Source organism: Python bivittatus, unplaced genomic scaffold (assembly GCF_059951505.1).
Source record: "Python bivittatus isolate LINGU-HERP-01145 unplaced genomic scaffold, Pbiv_v1 ctg000670_np1212, whole genome shotgun sequence".
Taxonomy (NCBI): Eukaryota; Metazoa; Chordata; class Lepidosauria; order Squamata; family Pythonidae; genus Python; species Python bivittatus.
The window spans coordinates 12,362,565-12,385,769 of NW_028277094.1; the positions used below are offsets into that span (position 1 = coordinate 12,362,565).

The 23,205-nt window shown below is 49.7% G+C and overlaps 2 protein-coding genes across 2 annotated transcripts; one reads left to right on the forward strand and one right to left on the reverse strand.

The window, feature by feature from the left end:
* Positions 1–1,651: 1,651 nt before the first annotated feature.
* FOXO4 (forkhead box O4) lies at positions 1,652–18,156 on the reverse strand. Its single transcript, XM_088151644.1, has 3 exons — positions 17,401–18,156; positions 5,848–7,072; positions 1,652–4,751 (listed from the first exon to the last, which is right to left on the reverse strand). Exons 1-2 carry the CDS (start codon positions 17,881–17,883, stop codon positions 5,864–5,866), a joined length of 1,692 nt encoding a protein of 563 aa, XP_088007770.1. The 5' UTR covers positions 17,884–18,156; the 3' UTR covers positions 1,652–4,751; positions 5,848–5,863.
* Positions 18,157–20,612: 2,456 nt separating this feature from the next.
* SNX12 (sorting nexin 12) lies at positions 20,613–23,205 on the forward strand. Its single transcript, XM_088151645.1, has 4 exons — positions 20,613–20,915; positions 21,418–21,513; positions 21,732–21,856; positions 22,666–23,205. Exons 1-4 carry the CDS (start codon positions 20,751–20,753, stop codon positions 22,766–22,768), a joined length of 489 nt encoding a protein of 162 aa, XP_088007771.1. The 5' UTR covers positions 20,613–20,750; the 3' UTR covers positions 22,769–23,205.

Sequence of the window (23,205 nt, forward strand, 5' to 3'; positions counted from 1 at the left end):
AGGATAGTTCCCCACACCAAAATAATCTCCCAGATGATTCTTTTAACTGAAAATGCTACCAACTGAATCCAGAACTTTCCTAATTGAAACCATGTACCACCCCACTGAGCTAAGGTCTCTTTGCCCAGATTAAACTATTCCCCATTATCCCATCTTTCTGTGTTTACCACAGAGGGAAACTTCAAAGAGAGAGAGAGAGAACAAGTATTTCCAAACAAATTTGAACTTGCACCATCCTATCGGGTGGTACACTGGCTCCCAAATTAGCTTGCTTGCAAGTATGAGCACATGTTCGCATTTGCATGACTTAGGCTTGCTACATAACTTCATTATTAAAGTGGGGCTCAGATTTTTCTATAAGGGAGGGACAAGGGACATTATAGCTTAAGACTTTATCAGGAGCAGCTTACAGCTGACGAGGTCACAAGGGCTGAGGGAGCAGAGCGTTGCTTCCTGGAAGAGGGTGAACCTAAACAGGCTGCGGTGGGAAGAAGGTGGCTGGCTTGGCAGAGGCAGGCAAAGCTGCTCCCAAGCCTGCTGGTGGGAGGAAAAGAATGGAACGCGCTGGCCTCCCAGTGCTGGAATGCCGCCTGCCGAGGAGTCCTCCAGAGCAGGCTGGGGGAGCTCCTTGCACAGCTGAACACAGAGCCACTCCAGGAGGGGCGGCCCTGATGCGTGGCGCCTGCCTGCACCGACACATGCCGACAGGCGCCCGAGTGACCATTCTCGCCCCAGAGCAAAGCATGCCCATGGCATGCAAAATTCCCATTGCCAAAACAATTGAAGACGTGAGAATAGCTTTGTGGCTCTCCCCCTTCCACCCAAGGTATGGAACTGCTGCTTCCAGTAAAGGGCTGGCCTGTTAACAGAGTGATCCAGCACATGTGAGTAACCCCCCCTTCCACAAGAAGGTGTTTCTTCTTTCCAAACGTACATTCTGCCGCGCCACCAGCGGCTATGCTGTTTTCTTTCTCCTTGCAGCTCGCCCTCACCCTCCTCAAGCTGGAGCAAAGGCAGATTACTCTGCCTTTCCCAGCTGTGTTCAAAGATGTAAGATTTATCAGACCCAGCCTTCTTCCCTTCAGGAACAGGTATGCTGACCACTATACTGTAAGGCAGGTGAGCCAAGAACGGGATTAGCACCAGCAAGAATGCATCTGGTTATTTCGACAGACAGATGAGACTGTCTCTTCATGCCCACTAGAGCTGCTGGGGATGCCTGGTTGGCCATTATGAGACATCAGAAAAATGTGTGCCTGAAAGTTACCACCTGTGACCCTCCCCCACTCCCCCAAGACTAGAGTTACTGCTTCATATTGCAGGTGCACCCTGTGGATGCTCACACTTAAGAGTTCCATTAAGGCTTTGGTCTGGCTGCAATCGAGACACAACGCCATACAGTCTGCTATTTGCTGCCCCACTCAGTGATGTTCTAGCAGAAACCAGGTATTATTGACTTGCATGCTAGATCCCTGCCAACATTTATTTCCCATTACCTGGCATTTAGATTTAAACACACACACACAATCCTCTACATGTTAAGTTTATGACCTCCAGCACAACCCACTTTCCAAAGACATCTCTTCCCTCCCGTTGCCGAAACCTTTCTTGCAAATTTTGAAATGGGAAGAACAAGAACTATTCCAACACAGATGATTATAAAGGTTTATTTGTCACATTTTGCCCTCCAGCAAATCCACAAAAACTTAGGGGAAGGGGGGCTGGGACAAGGGAGAGACACTAGAATGCCTGGACAGTGATTCTGTTGCTCAAGGGGACAGAGCAACAGAATAAACAGTTTATTCAGGGGGGAAGTCAAGTCCTCAGGCACAATGGCTCTTCAACAGCTCCCCTCTGAACCCCCAATCCCTCCCAGGGACAAGCAGGAGAATTCAAATACGTTGTGGCCTCCACCAAGGCAGGTACAACCCCCCTCATCACTCTGCCCTGGAAAGAGGCCAGCCTGAAGATTTCTCCTCAAGCTAGGCACAAATGAAGACCTACAACTCCAAATGGTCTGGGACTCCGATGAGCAAAAGCCTCATCAGCAAAGCACACAAGTGGAGTTGAAGTCTATCTGCATTTAGAGGACTCCGGATCCCTACCAACATCCTGGTGGAAACAGCTCAGCAAGCCCCCATGGGCTGTGCATAAAGATCGAACAGACATCTTGTCCTGGATCCCAGCAGATCCCATTATTCATGCCACAGAAGACAACTACCTTCATCTTTAATTCAAAGCAGAAACATGCTCTCCTTGAAGGCAGGATATCCCGAAAGCACAGGTCATATTATATCACGAAGACCGGTTTCTCCTTTACGCAGGGTACAGATGAATAAAAACAACCCAAAGGTTCTGATACCTTTATGGGGCAGGATGCCCTATGGACCCCTATTAGTGCAGCTGCAGGGGGAAAATCAGATGCGTGGCAATTCTTAACAGACTTATACACACCTGATATACAGGCTGTGACTTACATCTGTATCTCTTCTTGCAGCCCAACGCAAGGCCTCGGGGCCACAGCAGTTCTAGCTTCTCCCTGATCCTAATCAAGGCCCCTTCTGTCTACAATGCTCCATGCAAAGGAGGGGAGGGGAGCAGTATATTCCCATAATTAACTAGGTCTTGCTTGGAGAGAGCAAACTGGCATAATAGCTTTCTGACAGTGGAAGGCCAGGGCACCATCTCTCTCAACTGACACCCCTTCCTTTTCAACTTAGCCAACTTCTGCAAAAGTACCATTCCATGAAAGAACTGTGAGGGCTGGCTTGGATACGAATACACCTATGGTTTGCTGTAAGCGTAACCTACTGCACACATTTCCATGCAGACATCTTTTGCCTTTCCTCACCCTCACCACAAATGGCTTTCAGTAACTGTAGGAAGATAATGGAAGGAAGTCTGAAAACGAACTTGTTGAAGGACCTGTGTCGTCTGCCCTTCCAGGAACTCTTATTTCCCCTCCCTTTCCAACCCTGCTGGTGAATCTCCAAGTGTGCCCATGGCAGAATAGAGCCCACACCGTCTCCCCTTGTTGAGGAGGAATAATGCTGGGAAAAAGTTCCTCGCACTTTATTTCTGCAACGCTAACTACCCTGGTCTTTGCAGGAGAGGCCAGATCAGCCTGGGAACACATTGGATGCCCATGACAAAGCAACTGCCACCCTGCAATCAGAGCTATACTCTGAGCACTGCCAACCGGGCTCCACAGCAAAGTCAACCCTAAGCACCCCCAGCCACCCCCAAGCTGTCAGTCATCAGACAGAGGTAAGCTGTGGCCCTCCCACAGACAGCTTTCTGCACCAAGAGGTCAAGGGCTCCAAAGTAGCAAAGTGGCAGCTGCAACCTTGCTGTTCCAAGGCTTAGACCACGCCAAGACTCCTGCTGGGAATACAAGATTATCAACCTTGTGCTTCCAGGAGCTAGGACTCCCCCTTCCTTGGAGGAGGGGCCTCTGAGTCTTATCTAAACACCACCCCTTGCCCCCACCCATTTTCCCATCATCCCATCTTCAGATCAATTCCCAGCATTGTGTGCTTTAGTGTTCTCTCTGGTATCAAAACTTACAAAGCTGTAAGAAAAGGCCCTTTACTTTTAGTCAATCATTTCATAGGATTTTCTGTTAAAATATAGACAGGATTTCCCCCCCCTCCCCCCTTTTTTGTTTAACAAAAGCTTCTAGTTAATCTGCTGCTAACTTTACAGGTATTTATCTACAGCCCCCTCACCTACCCCAGTTCCAAAGAACAAGGCTAGCTTGGTGCCCCTTTCCCTCCTCCCTGCCCAGCTATAAAGCACCCAAGAAGCTGCCCTCTCATTCTGGATACAACTTGGAATAGCACAGCTGCTGACAGGCCAAGTGAGGGGGGAAAAGGCACTCAACGCGGAGATGTGTAAAATGGGCTGAAGGCTACCACAAAAAGCCTTGTCCCTGTCCATATTAAAGAGGGAAAGATAGAAAACGCCACCAAAATAGTTCATCTGTATAAAATGCCTTTCCAGGTTAGAAAAAGAAGAAAAAATTCGACACTGATCAGGGCTCTGGTTAAGGCCAGATCCGGGTTTCCTATTTCTCTACTGCAGCACAGAAACAAACCCAGAGAAGGCGTTTTGGTTTCTCAGCAACAGCTTTTAGCACCTGCTCGAGGGCAGTCGCGCTTTCAGGAAAGTGCTTTCAGTGACCACATCCAGGTGGGGCCTTCCAAAGGCCAGGCTAGGCCTTGATTCCCAGAAGGGCCTCTTGGCCAGGATGTGCACGAACGAGCTCAGCAATCTCCTCACTACATAGGGCAGCTGGCTTTCCCCCCACCTGCTCTTCTCGGGAACAGGACAAGAGCACAAAGGACAGGACCTCTCCACTCAAGCAGCCCCAAGACTGGCTGACCATCGTCCCACCAACTGAGGCGTAGCGTACCAAGTCCAACAACAGATGAGGCAGAAATCGGCTGGTGGGTTCAGACAGCACAGACCTATCATGGCTGGGTCTGAAGCACATCAATTTGAAAAATGCTTCTTCAGGGCAGGAAGAGTCTGGCCGTGGTGAAGCGCTTTCCAAGGCTTTTCTGAGGCTCCTGCTGGGAGGAGGGCTTATGCTGGATTCATGAAAAGACGTGGCACTTAACAGGATCTCTCTCTTCCCACCGCAGCTTGCCTCTTGCTCCCAGCTCACTCGCAAGGCAAAGACAGGCACCAAGAGCTCCTGGCATTCCAGACTCTTCTGGGTGTGCAAAAGCTCCAGAAGCAGAAGGGCACTGGGAAAGGGGGGGGGGGAAAGTAGGAGCAGAAAGAAAAGTGTTTAGTTTTCTTCAGGGCAACCAAAGTTAGAGAAGGTGTACCAGGAAAGGGGTGGATATTTACTTTCCCCCCAGTTGGATTCCAAGTTGCCTATTCTCCCCTCAGGTAAAAGACTGAATTTCTTGCCACGCCCATCTCAAGAGAGGGCAAGGCTCCGAACATCAGCACTGCGTGAAGCCTCCAGTAGTTAGAGCTGAGAGTCCCCTATGATACTGGCTGCAGAGCAACTGTTTAAGCTGCTGTCCTGCTTACAGTAAAGAAACTTTAGGGTCAGTAAACCATCGTCTGCCAAGACACAAACCTGCCTAGGATCATTTGCAGAAGGCAGTCCTTTATTTGTTTAATTTTTATATCTTATGATTAGAGCTACTCACTTACAAATGGCCAACTGGTTGCCACCAAACCAAACTTTCATTTTTTGGAAATAACAGTGAAACATTTTAGTATGTGAGGGGGAAAAAGTGTCATTAAAAACAAACGAACAAAACAGCTGACATATGAACCAAACCAAGCAAAAACAGAACCCAAACTGAGCCATTTAGCTCTTTCAACTATGACATTTCCGATTCCAATTCCACTTGTCTACTTTATCCCAGAACTACTGTTTTTATTGGGAGGAACACTTCAATGGTTGCACAGGAAATTTTTCTCCCAATGCAAATAGAAGCAGGAACAGCACGGACTTTTTCCTCTATCATCTGTCCTCCTCCTCCTGTACGGCAGCTACTTTCATTTTAATGGACATTTAAACAAAACCAAACGGCATTTAGTTTAACCCAAAGGATAGAAATCTCACTGAGCATTGTAATAGCTGAACCTCTTTTCATCCCTTTACAGAACTGGTAGAGAATGTCCTGCTGGCTAATAGCAGTTGGAAGTATTTCTGCCTGAAAGAAGGGGGGCTCGCCCATGTGTTTCTGAACCAAGAAATACTGCAAAAAGGAGGAGGCAGGGATCTAATCTTCCATAAATTTGCAGGACCAAATTGCTGGCTGTGGGGTGGGATGAGCAGATTTCAATTTGGCCTATAATCCAGAATCAGCATTTACATACCTTTGTCCATCTGAAGTTAGCTGGGGACCCAACTATGATTGGAAGCCTGGGACGTGCTAGGGTAGCTAGGAGTAGATGGAATGGATTCAAAGTTGAAATCCAGTCCTTCTCCATCCATGAGGTCGGTGCTGATTATGTAATCCACATCACATTGAAGGTCCTCCATGTACATATCAACATCCAAGTCATTGGGCAGCTTATCCTGATTCCCATCAAAGGTTGGGAAAGTAGCAGACAGAGAGGGCTGGGTGCCCAGCTGGACCACCTGGGCAGACTGTGCTGAGCCTGAGGTCTTCAAAGTGGACAGGCCAACAGGGTTCTGAGAAGATGCCACCATAGTAAAGGCAGATGGCAAAGCGGTGGCACTGACGGACTCCAGCGGCTGCTCCAAAGGCTTTCTGAGTAGATTTCCCAAGCTCATCTTGGGTTTGGATGGCTGGTCCCCCAGAAGCAGGTAACTCTGGTTGTTCAACCTGCTTCCACTCTGTGGGAGAATTGGATCCACCTGTGTCATCATCACATCACTGGCTGGTGGCGAGTTGGATGTGAGGAGTTCTTCCAGCGACTGCGAGAAATGGCTGGCAGAGCTGGGGAGCAAGTGATCAATGGGGCTGAAGAGGGAGCTGCCAAACGAGGAGGTCTGAGCAGCTGAGCTTGGGGCTCGCAAGGAGAAATTGGGATTCCTCTGGGTCGCACCACTTGAAACTGGCTGCTGATTTGACAGCAAGGAGGAACTAGCTGACATTAGGTTCAGGCCATCAATGAGTTCCAGCTCCTCTGTCACTGTGGGAGGCACATTGCTGGATGCACTGGAGTAAACAAGTGTAGGGAGGAGTTCCTCATCAGCAAGGTCATCCTGCTCTGTCAGAACTGAAGAAAGCCCCACACTGCTGGCATTCGAACTGGTTCGAGGCCGGATACTGGTCCATACATCAGAGTCCTCATTGCTTCTGGAAGAAGGGCTGCCAGGCCACTTGGGAAACTGGGAGACTGGGCTGTCAGCTGTCGGTTCTGGAGTAACTGTCATGGCTGGTTTCTTCCTGGGTGTTTTCCCACGGAGTTTGGCCAGCTTGCTGCTATTGTCCATGGAGGCTGCTCTTCGCCGTGGAGCTTTTCCACTTTTGCCACCTTCTGGATTGAGCATCCACCAAGAGCTCTTCCCAGTAGCTTCATTGTGCACTTTAATGAACTTGTTATGCAGAGAGAGATTGTGTCGGATGGAGTTCTGGAGATAAAGTGGGAAGGACAGACTGTTAGGTCAGTCCCATAAACTCTGTTAGACAACTAGGCAGCAGCCTGAGGCTCCTGGACCATAGGAAGCCCTCTTACCCTTCTAGGTATGCATTTACAATTCCCTGCCCTTTTTGGGCAGAAAAGGTTGCCTATCAGTCTGCTCCCACCATCCCACAGCAGGAATCTGTGGACTTTAGGCTTGTCAGATCTTATTAGACTCCAAATACCCACCAGGTGATATGATATACTTAAAATTAACGTATAGGATGTTGCCAAGCACGTTCTGAGACCAAGTACCGGACTTCATAGAAAGTCTTACCGAACGCCCCTGTTCGCTGTATTTCTCCCCCCATATCCACGGTACATAAACTTGGTGGGGAGGAGTCAGAGAGGCCTCTTTTAACAGAAAAGGCTACCAATATGCCTGCCAGGTTATATAAAGGTCAGTTAGAAAAATAATGCACAGATATCAGTGTAATAGAGTCAATTTAACTTTCTACTGTAATGCAAGAAGTCAGTGATACTTCTTAATTCTCAAGACGGTTGCGAGGAGCTCAAATTGTTTCTAATTTGGGGCTGTATTCAAACCTACACAAATAGGATAGAGGACATAGTATAATGCAGAAAATTCTGGAATTTAAATTTGAATTGAAACCAGAAGTGTTCTTATTAGGCATAATCTCAGGAAAAATTAACAAGAAATATCATAATTTAATGAGATACATGCTTACAGCAGCAAGAATAAACTTTGCTCAATACTGAACGAAAAACACAAATCCTGACAATATCTGATTGGGAACCTAAACTTGGAGAATACGTAGCAATGACAAAACCAATACTATATATTAAACAATAGAACTTTAAATTTAAGCAAGAATGGTTCCCGTATATACCATACATAATGCAGTATGGCAAATATAACCACCTACAGTCTGACTTTTAAGGGGGACTGAATGCTTACAAATATTGCACATTAGCAAATGTATAAAAAGAGGGCAGACAGAAATCAATAGGTTTTTTTTTCTTTTTTTTAAATTATTACTATTACTTCCTTTTTCTCTTCCCCCCTTACTTTTTAGGTATTTTAACTTTTGTTAAATTTGCTTCGCCTACCTTTTATTTCCTTTTATCAACATATATACACACACACATTAAGTAATACAATGGAGATCTTAGTTCAAGACTGCAACTATTATCATAAAACTAGTACTTTGATGTGAATTGCAGTGGTTCTTTTTTATCTTATACTCAACTTTGGATGAAAAGTTAATAATCTTCTACTTGGAACATTGACATCCTTTTCTCTTTTTATTTTCAATACTTTAAGCTTTTTAAATAATAGAATGTTAATCATTTTTAATCATATTATATAAACATTACTGCATTGAAATAATACAACGTATCAAGATTCGTAACATTACAATAAAAGGGAAAAAAGAAAAAGAAACAGAATAGAGGTATCCAAGCCACGAGGCAAAGCAGGCCACAAGCAAGCCCTCCAATTTCCTTGCCAGGGCTCCATTTGTATCCTTCGACCCTTTTTCTCTCCCAGAAGTTTCCTTGCCCTTTTCTTTTCTTGTTGTTTCCTGCACAACAAAGGGATCAGAAACTTTTCTGGTTCCAGGACATTTGCAATCCTAGCAGGCCAAAGAATTGCAAGAATTCTACCACTTCATTTCCGTGCTGGCTTTTCCATGGCTGGGTTCACACACTGCGCTAGGCAATGGTTAGTTAGATAAGCAACAGCATGCTGAATGCATGCAACACATTAAACCAAAAGCAAACAAGGTGCATTATGGTTTAGCACTCTGTATGAACAGAGCCAATGTAATTCATTCTGAAGAGCATTCATCTGTCTCCAGGCCAGGCGTGTGGGGAACAGGACGGCAAGCAACAGACTGGACAGCTTCTATCCAAACTCCATCAGGCTAATGACAGAAATCACAGGATCACTGTTATCCACCCAAGCAACATGGAGTATGCACAAATCTCACTTAGGGCTACGCCTACCTTGAAATTTGAGCTGCCTTGGCTTGGCTCTGCCTCTGCCTCTGCCTCCTAACCAATGTTACTAGCTGTCTGTTGGCTGTGACAGCACAAGCGATCTTGCCAACTGGCCACTAACTACAGAACCAGAAGTTCATGGATTCCAAGCCACAAAGCTGTTTTCAAATTCCAGCAAAGAATTCTTTGGCTCCCAGACTTCTTCTCTACAATCCCTGTAATCGGGCAAATATAAACCATAGCTCATCCCTGACTGTTCTTGATTTAGAACAGGATGCTCATTTCCCCGCCTGATGGTTCGCAGGCCGTGAATTGCTTCAGAGTTCCACCCCGCAGGAGTCAGCAAAGCACCTGGCCAGCAACAGTCACCCCTTCTCCCCAGAAGGAATGGTGGATGCCACCTAATTGCATAACCAGAAGATTCTGGCTCCATTTCAGAGTGACTTGAGACCAAGAGGTTTGGAACAGCATGTAACTTCCTAAGGATACTAGTAAGGTTTCGCTTCTGGGTAAGAGGCCTCGTCTGCCAGAACCGCAGTGTGCTCTTTGGCCCAAGAGCAGAGCGGCTCTGGAACTGCAAGCCTTGGCTTCTGTGAGACTGCAAAACCCAAAGCCAACCCAAGGAATGAAGGAACAGCACAAACAAAGAGGAAGTCAGCTCTCCACTAGCACTGCAAACCACGTCAGGACCAAGGGAGCTCTCGTACACCGAAGTCAGAGCCTTGGCTCATTTGTCTAGATCCAAAATCTCACTGGGTATCTTTTACAGTCCTTGGAGGTTCTGAGGACTGTCTTCGACGGGCAAACAAGTGCCGTATTACTGGACCACATAGCTTTTGGGTGCAAAAGAGTGGAAGGAGTCACAATCACTCCAAAAAATAAAATAAAAAATTCACAAGTCACAGAAAAGCAAAATGCTTTAGGACAGAGAGTTAGAAGAACAATGTTCACACACTGTGATGAGCTGTATTATGGTTTGTTGTTAGCTTACCATGTTTATGAAGCTAATCAATTATGGCTTTAAAACAAAAATGAAAGTTTACCAAAATATGGTTTAGTGTAATGGGTGAACCCAGCCAGAAGGTTCTAAAAATGTCCAGGTTCAAATCACTAAATCTGACCCCACATTCATGGCAAAATGTTTAATCAATACTTAAACAAACCTTATCCCCCCCCCCACAAAAAAAGGTAAAAAAAACTCGGAGCCCCATGAACAAGCTCAACTGTTTTAACTAAATGTTTAACAGAAGTTGAGGACTGCAAGCTCAAAGCATGTTACCTGACACCCCCTTTCTAAAAACTAATTTTTGTACTATGCAATTTCATGGGGGGAGGATGAATCAATTTTTAAAGACCATTAATTTTTAGAACACTCTTTACCACTTAAAGAGCTTCTGTTGTCTTCTTAGCACATATATCTACTCCACCCCCCGCACTTTCTGTTGTGGGTTTCTTAGTCTAGATTACTTGAGTACACACCATCTTGGAAAGCTACGAGTTTGGGAACCATTACTCTATTTCAGGATATCAAGTGATGGAAAAACAGCAACAATTATCTCTCTAAAAAGCATGTCTCTGTTCACTACAAGTAAACACTATTTTGATAGTACAGACTGGTTATCCTCTAAAATGGATCTTAAAATGGTAGGATGGTGATACTCATTCAGGAGTTTCCAAACCTACAAGAGTTTGGCAGCTGGTTGGGGCAAACTGTCCTCACCAGGACAGACAGGAAATGATGGTTTGATGAGCCAAACACTCAGACATTCCTGGGAGGAAGGAAAGGCACCTCCTGTATCAAATTGCAAGCTCCTACTGCCTGCCAAGGAAGAAATTTGCCCTCTATAACGGAGCTGGAAAAGCTCAACACAAGACCCCCCCCCCATGAAAACCGATATGTTAGTGAGGTGCCAAGGAATATTGTGCCTGGCAGCAGAAACCAGAGACAAGAATCTAATGTTCTGAGGGCAGCCTGCCTGCCAGATGTAGACGACAACTCACGGCTTCCACAGCCACACTGATGACCCTGGGTTCTAGCATTAGACAAAACAGGAAACAACTTTTCCCTAGCCCTCTTCTCCACATAATTTTATGCAGAATTTGCCATTTACACTGCTCACTAGATTGTTCTGGTTGGTCCCAGCAGGTCATTAGCAGATTTAGGAATATTTATTTCGGGGTAGTCCTTGGTTAACAACTTGTTCAGCAACTGTTCGAAGTTACAATGGTGCTGAACAAGTGGTACTGTTCCTCAAAGTTCTGGCTGTCCCAGCAATCCCCACGGTCACATGATTGCGATCTGGGAACTTGGCAACCGGTTTGCACTTCTGACGCTTGCAGCGTCCCATCGTCACATAATCAACGCTTGCAACCTGCCCTGCCAGCTTCCCACAAACAAAGTCAATGGGGAAGCTGGCAGGGAAGGTTGCAACTTGCTCAGCTAAGTCTCCCATGCCCAGCAGCAACCACTCCAAGCCTCCCTGTGCTCATGCCGTGCTCCACCAGTCCCTTGCACACCCTTGCACGCCCTCCCCTGCACCGCAGCAGCCACCCCAAGCCTCGCTGCACTTGTGCCACGCCAGACCCTCACACGCCCTCCCCACCCCAAAGCAGCCACTTACCTGCCTGCCAGCCTGCTTGCAAGCCACCTGGGACTTGCAACTTCCTGCCAGCTTCCCCACTGACTTTGGTTGTTCAGAGCTGGCAGGATGTTGCAAGATCTTTGCTTAAAGACCCACAAACCTCACTTAATGACAGCAATGGGGACTGCCAGGATTACCGTTACTAAGCAATGTGGTCACATGACATCACACTTTATGACCGCATCACTTAGCGATGGAAATTCTGGTCCCAATTACTGTTGTTAACTGAGGATTACCTGTATTTATTTTGCCTTTTTTCCCCTCTAATGTAAATTACTCTTGCTTTCCCTGAACTACTTTTGAAATAATTAATCCCTTTGAATTCCGCAGTTACTTCTTGTTTGAAATATCCTATTGATCTATGCAAACACAATTTAGTGATTCCCAACTCCAGATGACATATGAAAGAGTTATAAAGCAGAGGTTCCTATACAGCTCACTTGACTGCAAGAACTGACCATTTATGTCTATTGTCTGCATCGTGTTCTTTAATAAGTCATCAATCCATGACAGGACCTATTCCACTACCATTCTATCACTGTTAAGCTTGCTAAGGAGTCTTCATTTAAGTGAGACTGACTTTCAGCAACCTAGATAGACAGCTGCTTTCCTGCTTTCCCCAAACTGGGAACATCCAAAATATAATGAAGTAGTAAGCAAGGTTTTAAGCCCTCCAGAATTCTTCAGCAGGCCAGCTGTTAGAAAAAAGGAGCATTAAGGGTAAGGGAGTGTAGAGAGCAGAGAAGATGACCTTGACAGAGAAAAAGAAGATCCATTACCAAGGCAACAAACAGATAAACATGGCTTAAACCCATACTAAGGCAGAGATTCCAAAAATGCCTAAGGCAGGCACCCCCCTAATTCACATAAAGATAAAAGAGGGAGGAGGAGAAGCACATTCAGACTTGCAAGATTGTGTTACTATAGTCATTGTAATAAAAGTAGCTTTAGGCCTACATGGCACCTGTTTCTTAATCTGGTCTACCTTGTAGGGTTGACAGGGAGAGAAAGTGTGTGTTTCATCAGACTCTTAAAACAGGAAGAGATAGTACACCATTGGATTAAGCTGTACGAGGTATGATGCAAATTTCAAGTTACATTCAGGATGACTGGGGAGAAGCAGCACATAATGACTTAAAGTCCTATTTCTGAAAGTATAAACATCCAGCAGAAACCTGGATGTTTCCAATACATATTAAGCAAAAGAATCTTGTTCTTTGTTGAGTGGAAACCAGAAATAAATAGGGTGGCTATATCAGCAAAGCTGGAGATCATCCTTAAGTGGCAGATTACATAAAGTTAATAGATACTGAACTGAGTAGCATTATCTATGGTCAGTGAAAATTAGATTCTTGCCAGCTTCAGGATCCTGGGAGTTAAAGTGAAAGCCACTGGGAAGGAGCTACAGCTCCAGTCTGCCTCTGCACGTGCTCTCAAGGGGAAACATTTCTTCAGGAACTGGTAGTGAAGCCTTCCAAGATAATTCTACTTGGGTTACAAGGAGCAGGCAGTGAGCTGCATGAAGAGGGAGTGGGAAAGTGCCCGCTGGGACTCTGAACCCAACTGGCTTTGGGGTGGGGCATGTTTGTCCTATTCTGATTCAGTTAAGCACACCCTGTTTTTTAATCTACTCTTTCAGTCAGGAAACATTGGTTGATAATATTCTCTCTGCATTCTCTAGCATAAGTGCCCTGAAATATCACCACAGGGAGTCCCTGGCTTAAGAATGCCAGGGTTACAGATGACCCATAGTTAACAGAGCCTACTGTAGCAAAATTCAAGTCAAATACACAATACTACTTATACAATAATACTGTTCCGGCTTACATACAAATTCAATGTAAGGACAGACCTTGGGAACAGAACTCGTTCTTAAACTGGGCACTACCTGTAAGTTGAAACTGTATTTGCTTCCTCATCTTTGTCCCTATCCCTCACCAGTGAAACCTCCTCCTCCTCCTAGTACCAGTAGCCAGTAACCTAGCAGCAGTGAGAAACCTGGCCAACTGGGTGTACCGAGAAGCACTGCCCTTGTATGTCACTGGCTCGATTCATATATCAACCAGAGCCATAATATGGCTTGCTTATATTAAGCTTAGAGAGTTGTATGAACCCAGCCATTATAGTTAGCATACTTACAGTTAAGGACTGTAAGAGCTTACAAATTTTTCTAAAAACGACGTCAGACCTTCCTATTGGTGCTTTTCCAAAACACCGCACCTTCTCTGCATTTAACAGAGCACTGGAAATTCGGGAGGGTATTGAAAGAGGAAGGATGCAGTGTATCCTCCCTCATCCCTGCTCAGCCCAGAACCAAACAGGCTCTTAAGGGGAAAAAGCACAGAAACACACCCTTTCCCCCTTGTAAGCTTGCAAGAGGCTAGTCCCTCCAAAAAGTCCAGGATGCTGTCTTACTTCCACTTCATACAAAGTGTAGGTTTGTCTAAGTAGGATTCAAAACCAGAAAAACGTAAAATACGTACTCATAAACCATTAATAGGAAAACACATATGTACAACTACACTGTGTTACATCATTTGAATATTCTCCTTTTAACTCAGTTAATTCTTAAATTCTATACCACAAAGACAGGAGAAAAATCCATCAAGCCATTTCCAAGCATTCAGAGCCATCAGCAATCTACAATATTCCTCTGAAGAGACGGAAAAGGAATATTAGAGCAAGTTTGGCACATCTTCACGTTAAGCTATGACAGCAAGCAGAAAAATCGAGTCTTTTGTCTTTTTCTTTTTGCAATCTGCACGGGAGAAGCCCAGTACAGGGTTTCATGCCACAAATTCCAAATCATACTCAGTCTCATGGCCAAGAGATGTGCTTCTTCCATCTGTACCTCAGAGGAGATCTCTTTTTAAATTACATAGTGCTATAAAGAATAAAGTGTAGCCAAATACTGTAAAAAAAAAATATATTGTTCAGTAATTGCCTTTAGAACTCCAATTAATCAAACCTTAGTGATTCACATCTTCATGCCACTAAGAAAAAAAGGCTGAGCCACTGTGATTTTAAATTCTGTTCCAACCAAAAGAGTGTCACCCATAAATCCCTACATTCCAAAAGAGCAGACAGCAATGCCAAATGCTTATGACACCCTGTGAGCATGAGCCACAAGCATATGTTTAACATCAACAGAGAACTTACCCTAAACAAAGGCTAAAAAGCTTCTCACTATACAGGAACATGGCAGACCTTTGCAGATGCTTCCTATGCTTACTAATGACAGTTATCTCATTTCCAGCCAAAGCAAACCAATTTTTTTTTTTTTTTACTATATATGTGTGCTCTCAAAAAGTGGATTAATTCATGCATGTGGCGCTATTCCAGTACTCAGAACAGGAATGAGGGAAGAGTAGCCACTGAAGGAGTCAACTGCCTTTATGGCTGGCATTGCCCACTTTTCAAACAAATACGAGTCATGTTTAAAAGAGCCTTCTTTTTTAAAGATTTCCAGCCATACCACATTTCCTCAGAGCAGAACAGACATGTCCCCTCTCGACTCAGAGCTCCTTTTCTGAAAGAAGGGTTGTGAGGGCTAGGAATGCACGCTATGAAGGAGTTATTTATACTAAGCATCGGCACAGCTGGGTGACAAAGAACTGAAGCCTGGGACTGAAAATGTTGTGTGACATTTGGTCTTCTGCAGTAGACTGGCCTAGAGTCCTAGACTGGACTCCTGCCTTTCCAAGAAACAGCTGAGAACATTTACAAAGGGGGCAGGGAGTGGTTTTTCTTGGAAGTGCTGAAACAAAGTGAACTGGAGGGTCAAGCTCAAGAGGAAAGGAAAGAAGAGAGCACAACATGGGGGGGAGGGAGTCATCTGCCGCACAGCTTCCCAAAGTCCACCCTTCAGTGGCTGTTCAGTACCCATCTTTAGTAATGGGGAGGTAAGCAGAAGATTTAAGACATCTTCGCAGCAAGACAAGCTAGGCAGTTATTTATTATATCCAGGTCTAACAATAATCTGCCAGACTGAACATGCAATGGACAAAATAGAACAAAGCTGAAAATCTCTTCCCAAATCCTAAAATCCCCTATGCTAAATTTACTTTTTCAGAGCTTGGGGAGAGAGGAGACAGAGAGAGAAGCCTGCAGACATTTCTAGACCTTCTTCAAGGCCTACAAGAAGCAGCTTTCTTGTCCTCTTTCTAATTTCCAGCAACCAGGGAAGGATCCCCTAAAGCCGTTCTGTTGATCAGGTGAACCACTGCATGCTACTTTGCCCTTGGAGTGGCACTGCACTGTATCTGGGACATCGCAATAATCAGGGCAGTGAGGTGAGAGGGAAAAGGAGGCTCAACCAATCCCAGACCTCTATGCCCAGAGACACCCTGCAGAAGTCAATATTGCCAGTACGCATGGAGTTGAATCCACTGTCCTTTCAACTTGGGGCTGAAACTCGTACAAGGGTTAAGATTAAAGAGTTCCAGCGTGTCCGCTGTAAATGGGATCAAGGCCAAGCAACTGCCTAAGCATTCAGCAACTTATAACAGCCACAGAGTCAGGCAGTCTGAAGCTCAGCTTGTTTGGTGTCCTGTCCCTTCCTTTGTGACTTTACCCTTCCCCTCCCTAATCGAAAAGAAAGCAGTTGCCCTACCTGGCAGAATGGAAGAGTTCACGTTCATCCCATCCATAACCTTGAAAGATGACAAAACCACCACTCAAACCAATCTACAGGGCTCGGAGAGTAGCAAACCTACCCTTGCTGAAGCCAGCATTCTGCACCTGCTCAGAAGTGCCCTATTTTTCCAGAAGAGCCCTTTATCCTGGAGCTCCAGATTAAACAAAATCCCCATTCCAACTAACTTAGACAGTCAACATAGGCAGGGACTACTGCACATCAGCCCAGAGATGTGCTGTCCACTTCCAAATATCCGGAGGGACCTGTGGATACTCAGTGGTGAACCAAAGGCTGCCATTCTACCCTGCCTTCCAGAGCACTTTTCTGTACAACGCAACAGGTTTGCAAGCTGGCACTAAAAGCTGTTTTCTGATGAAATAATGCCAGAATCTCCACAATGCACCTGCAAAAACCTTCAAAACGTCGGACTGTTCCTGCCACTTTTTAGAATTTATCAGCAGAATTCCTGTGGTTTTTTTTATCCTGCCAAAAGAGTTGGGAAAAGTGCGCTATATACTGCCTTCCATTACTATTGCCGTGATTCAGGAAAAGGGTGGCATCTTGGCAATGCAGTCGTTTTATCATTCAGGACCCAATATATTAAAACAACAACAACAACCACAACAACGGGCTAACTTCCACGTTGCAGGAAAGTTTTCTGCCAACCTGATAATGTAGAGTGGTGAAAGGAAAGTGCGCAGCAGACGCCTAACTCACCAAGCATTCCTTCAGGAGAAAAACCAGTACAGAGCAGACTGGAAATGTGGCCAGGAAAGCTGTCGTTCCCCCCGTTTGTATCGTGCCCTCTAGACTGTGCGGTACACGCCAGCCCTCTTAATCCTGGACGGGCTCCTCCCTGGGCGCGAGGAAGAGGCCGCGCCGGCTAAGCAGCTAAAGGGCTTTTCTTGAGGGCCGTTCTTCCCCATAGTCCGCGGGCAGCGCCTAGGCGGCCTACCTCGCGGGGCTGTCGCGGGCTGCCAAGCGCGAACCGCGGGGGGGGGTTCGGGGTCTCCTCCCCGCCCGCGGAAAAGGCCTCACCTTCCAGCCGGCAGAGCTGTTGCTGTCGCCCTTGTCGCGGAAGTAGGGCACGGAGCGGACCATCCACTCGTAGATCTGCGCCAGGGTCAGCCGCTTGTCGGGCGCGCTCTGGATGGCCTGGCTGATCAGGTCGGCGTACGACTGGCTGCCCCAGGCGTTGCGCCGCGCCCCGCCGGAGCCCGAGCTCCCGCCGCCGCCGCCTTTGCGCGCCCCGCCGCTGCCCGGGCCGGCCGCCGCCGCCGCCGGGGCCCCGGAGACGTCCCCGCCGCCGCCGCCCGGCTCCTCAGGACTCGTCGCCGCCGCCGCCGCCGCCGCCGCGTCGCCAGGCTCTGGCTCGGCCACGGCCACCAGCTCGGGCCGGGGCAGCGGCCAAGTGCAGGAGCGCGGCCGGCTCTGCGGGGGGAACTCGGGGTCCAAGGCGGCCACCGACGAAGAGGCGGAGGAGGACTCGGCCGCCGGGGGGCTCCCGGCCGGTTCCGCCATGATGGCGCCGCCGCCGCCGCCGCTCCGCTCCCGCGCCCGTCGGCCCTCAGCGCCGCCACATCACCGCCTCAGGGCGAGGGCGAGGGCGAGGACGAGGGCGCCGGCGGGGACAGGGCCCGCGGAGCGCCGCCGCCGCCGCCGGGCCTCCCCCGGCCGGGCTCGCTCCCGCGCTGGTCTTCTCGCCGCCGCGGGCTCGCGACTCTCCAGCCGAACGCGGGGCCACGAGAGCAGCCCGCCGCCTCGGCGGCACTCTGTTTACCACAGGCGAGGCAGGCAGGCAGGCAGGCGCCGCTCCGCGCGTGCGCTGCCGCAGCACCCTGGGAGGCGTAGTCTGCGCGCGGCGCGAGCGGGCAGGGAACTCGCTTTCCCGTCAGGCGAAGGAAGCAGACGGGCGCTCAGGCGAGGCCAGGCGAGGCGCCTCCCCGGAGAAGTCGCGCTCCTGCAACTACAACTCCCAGGCGGCCTCGCGGCGGGCGGGCAGACGCCCGGCTGCCCCTTCTTCTTTCTTGGGGCTCTTACATAAGCAGGCGGCCAATCCGCTGCGGCCAAAACAAGTGTGTCATGCTGTGCCGGGGGGTGCTCCCCCGCCCGCCGCTGGCTGTTGCAGGCTCTACGCCCTCCTCCTCCTCCTCCTCCTCCTGGTAGCGCGGCTGCGACCTTTTCTGCTTCACCCCCGCCCGCTCTTGACCTGCTCCGACTGAGGACGGGTCTCTTGACGAGTGATATCGGCGCGCATTGGCCGTGCGATATACTGTACAGCCTTCGTGCGATAGGAAAACGGCTTCTGGGGGGGAAATCGCCCAAGAGCCTCTTTTGCTGGCTGGGGCGGGACGGCAGAGCCCCCGTGCTGCTGGGGGGGGGCGGCCCGAGCCAGGGTTGGGGTTCTCTGCGGTGCCTGGGTCCGCCCCGCGTGCTTAGCGCGCAGCCCAGCGCGCCAGAAGCCCCTGGACCTCGAGCGGAGGAAGCGGTCCGTCCAGCGGGCAGCGGCGAGGTGTCCGTTGCGCTCGCTGGCGTCGCCTGCCTCTGCTCCTCGCAGGCCACGGCACGGGCAGTGCGATCTGTCGGGTTCGCCCAACCAGCATCTGGGTGTGCGCTAATGGTTAACCTGGTTATCAACATACTTTCCGGGTTCACCCGATAGATCAAATCACGAGGTACCTGGGCAAACTGGGTTTCCACAAGAACACTAATCAGAGCTAAAGCTAGCCGACCTAGCCCGGTCTGCGGACGCCACGACGAGAACTGTAACTGAGCGCTCGCTAAGGTTCGCTTACTGTTCTGGTCCCACGTCAGGACGTAACTCGCTTGAGAAGACATGATTTCTGCAGAACCTGGGGCAATGCAAGAGTAAGTCAAGCTACTTCCCGTTTTTGCACTGCTACCCTAAGCGGGGAATGCCCGCAGGGTATGGTCAGAAATGTCGAGTTGTGGCCATCACGGTGCAACCGAAGGTCCTCTGTTTTTAATGTGCGTTGGAGCTTCAATCCAGCATCACCGGGACCCCTGACCATAAGCAGTAATGGAAGGATCTCCGGATCAGCACCTTCACAGTCGCTTTTGAGCAAAAGCACACCTGTATGGAAACTACGAACTGAACAATCCCAGGGAGGAGAAGGTATTTCAGGCATCCCTCTCCAGGGTGAAGAGAAAGCCCACAGGAAGGAGAGAGATCCCTCCTCCCTGCCTTCACGCCACTGCTATGCCCCTCCAAAGATGCAACGCCTGAACCCAGAAAAAGTTCGAAGCAGGCAGATTGTGGGGAACTCTAGCTCTGCGGAATTCGCGTCCCCGGTTTGGGGGGAATGTGGGAGCAATGTGCAAAGCAGCCCCCGCGGTCCGGCCTCCTGCAGAATTCCCCAACCCTGGCTGGAGATTCTGAGAGCCGCAGCCCAACCCGTTTGGAGGGTGAAAGGCTGCTTAGATCCAACAGCTCAGACTCATTCACCTTGCTGGTTCTTGCGCTTTGCTGACACCTGCCGTGGGAACCGGCTTATGTTTTTTTCATTCTTCCCATTCTGGTCGAGCGTTTTCACCTGTATTTTATTTTCTGTTCGGATGCTGCTGCTGCTGCTGCTGCTGCTGCTGCTGCTGCTGCTGCTGCTGCTGCTGCTATGATGTCTGGGTTTGTTTGGGCTCGCCCTCTGCTTCTCTGTTTTGAAGGAGGTAGTTATAAATGCATTAAAACATCATTAGTAGGAATGGGAAGGGGAAGAAGCCCCCCCAAACCTGTAGGACCGTTTGTGAGTTTGCAATCCGATGCACGGGTGACCCCGCTGCATTTTAAGGCATTTTGACTTCTGAGCAAGTGCACGTTTGGCCAGTACCGTCCCCGCCCGCACCTCGCAGAGCGCCAGCGACCCCTCGCCTCCACAGGCCAGGGCGAGGCGATCTCGCGCCTGCGCCCGGATGCGGAGCCCGAATAATGAACAATTCCCTCTATGATGCAAGAGGCATTTTCTTGCGGTTCAGCATCCAGGGCCCGCTGGCAGACAGCCCCGGACCGTGGATAATTCCCCCCTTCTGCTGGGTGCGGGCAGACGGGAATGCGGCATACAGGCTCTGGGGCCCGGAATTCCAGAACCCCGCGCCATGGGTAACGCATCAACGCTCCTTCTCCGGCAAGAAGAGGCTTGGCTTGTGCGTGCCGCGGGGCCGGCGCGCCGCGGGCCCCGGAACCTGGATGCCGGGTGCGGTTATGCAGGGCGGAAGGGACGCGGCGCCTCTCCGCGCAGGTTCCGGGGCGGCGCTATGTATTGCGGCGCCGCAGCGGTGAGGCGGTGGAGGCGGCGGCGGCCGGAGTAGCGGCGGCGGCGGGGCGGGTTCCGCTGAGGCGGCTCTGACCGGGTTCCTCTCCGCGTCTCTCCACCATGTCCGAGGCCGCGGTGGCCGACACGCGGCGCCTCAACTCGAAGCCGCAGGACCTGACGGACGCCTACGGGCCGCCCAGCAACTTCCTGGAGATCGACATCTTCAACCCGCAGACCGTGGGCGTCGGGCGGGCCCGCTACACGAGCTACGAGCTCCGCATGAGAGTGCGTGGGGCGGGGCTTCGCGGGGGCGGGGCTTCTGCTTCCCCTCTGCGGGGAAGGGCGGGCGCTCGGTCTCGCCGGCCGGGCTGAGGGGGCTTTGCTGGGGGGAGCCTCCGGAGCCCGGGGGGGCCGCGTGGCTGCCTGTGCTCCGGGGGCTCGGCTCGGCTCGGCTCTGCTCTGCTCGTGCCCAGGGGCAGGGAGCCCCCGGCCTGCCCGCCTGCCTCTAAGCGAGCCCCCGGGTCCACGTGCTTCCCTTCTCCGGGCAGGAGGTGCGTCCGCCTCGGCGAACAGCAAAGGCGGTTGGCCCTGCTGGGGGGCTTTCAGGTTTGCCGCCCTGTGGAGTAGCCTCCCCCATCGCGATCGGAACGGTGGGGGGCGGTCTGGGAGCTGGGGGGGGGCGGCCTGCCTGCCTGCCTGCCAAAAGGACGGGTCGCTCTCCCGCTCTCGGGGAACGACGGGAGGGGCTGCCCCAGCGGCCGCCTGACCGTCTCTCGTTCCTGCCCAGACAAACCTGCCCATCTTCAAGCTGAAGGAGTCCTGCGTGAGGCGGCGATATAGTGACTTTGAATGGCTGAAGAACGAGCTGGAGCGCGACAGCAAGGTGAGCGCGAGGATGGGGCGGGCGGCCTCGTCCGCGGCCGTCCCGACGCCCGCTGTTGGGCAGCGAGGCTTGGGCTGCCTGGCTAGCGGGGGCTTCTGCGGTGCCGGCTGGCATCGCGCTGTGCGTCCGGAGGTGCCGGATGAAAGCAGGGCAGGGCGTCTCTGAGCAGGCGAGCGAGCGGCTCTCCGCCCTGCTAAACCAACCCTCTCGGCTTCCAGATTGTAGTACCGCCGCTGCCAGGCAAAGCCTTGAAGCGCCAGCTTCCTTTCCGGGGAGACGAGGGCATCTTTGAGGAGTCATTCATAGAAGAAAGAAGACAAGGCTTAGAACAGTTCATAAACAAGTAAGGCTTGAGGGGGTCCTCTGCTGTTTCGAGAAGCTGAACTCTGGGAAAGAGGGGCTGCGTCATGCCAGAGGCAGGAGTGCCCTTGAATTAACTGGCTCATGTTTCGGCTTAGTGGGTTAGGTGAGTCTAACCTCTTTGGGTAGACACTGTTTTAAATTGTAGTTCCGTTAATTGAGCAGAACGTGTCAGCGGTTAAATTATTGGATTGGTGTCAGGTGAGGCCTGAATTCAAGTCATCCTCAACTGTGGAAACTGATTGGTCCACTTGGGTCCAGTCAGTGACTCTTATGGCAACCTACTTTATCCAATTCTGGGAAAAACAGGAGGAAGGAATATTCTGTATGCTGCCATGAAGGCAGGATGCGGACATTAGTCTCACGGTATAGGCAGACTGCACCGTATTACTTGAAAAGTGCTTGCCCATCAGGGAATGTATATTACCGGTCCGCACGAGAACTGAATGCTGTTGCTTGGCGTGCTTCTCTTAAAGTTGGACTATCCCTCCTCTGCCATTGCCAGCAGCTCTGCCTATTATCTACATTTCATATAAACTAGCTTCTTGCTCATTTGCTTTCCCAAAAGAGTCCAGGGACAAGGGGGGGGGGGTCTAGACCCCTAAACAAACTCTTATTCTGCTGATTCTTCCAGAGCCTTGCCAGAATAAAAAGCAACTACGGCAATTAAATCTGTGCAGGCCATGATTGCGTTATGCATACATCGTGATCGTCCTTTCTTGCATAACATCAGCCAGCAGGTAGCTGTTGGACCATTTAATCCCCCTGCCCTTTCTCCCTTTTTCCTCACAGAATTGCTGGACACCCGCTGGCACAGAACGAGCGCTGCTTACATATGTTCCTGCAAGAAGAAACTATCGATAGGAATTATGTCCCAGGGAAGGTCCGCCAGTAGGGGAGTCTGGCATTTTCCATTTTTTCTCTCTCCTCTGCAAAAATGACATTTATTTTTACACTGTTTCTTCTGAACCAGCTTTTTTTCTCTTTCTGAACTCCCCTACTTCTCCAGTGTTGCCCATCACACCATCCCATTCCACCCCTTGTCAGGCAGCAGTGACAAGTTCTGTTGGTCTTTGGTTTCTGCATGAAAGGTGAGGATTTATGAATAGCTGTGCTTATTGGTGGATGTGTAAAGCTTGCTTGGAACTTGTGTAAGAATATACAGTATGTATCTGAGCCTTCTGCTTTTCAGTAAGGAGGTAGGGAGTTTTCTGCCCGGACATACTTCCCTGGGGAGAACATGGCATGGAGTCTCTGCTGCTCAGAGCTGTACTTTCTGTTAATATTAGTGTCCCTCAGCCCTGAATGATTAAAGCCAGTTTCTGCTTTCCA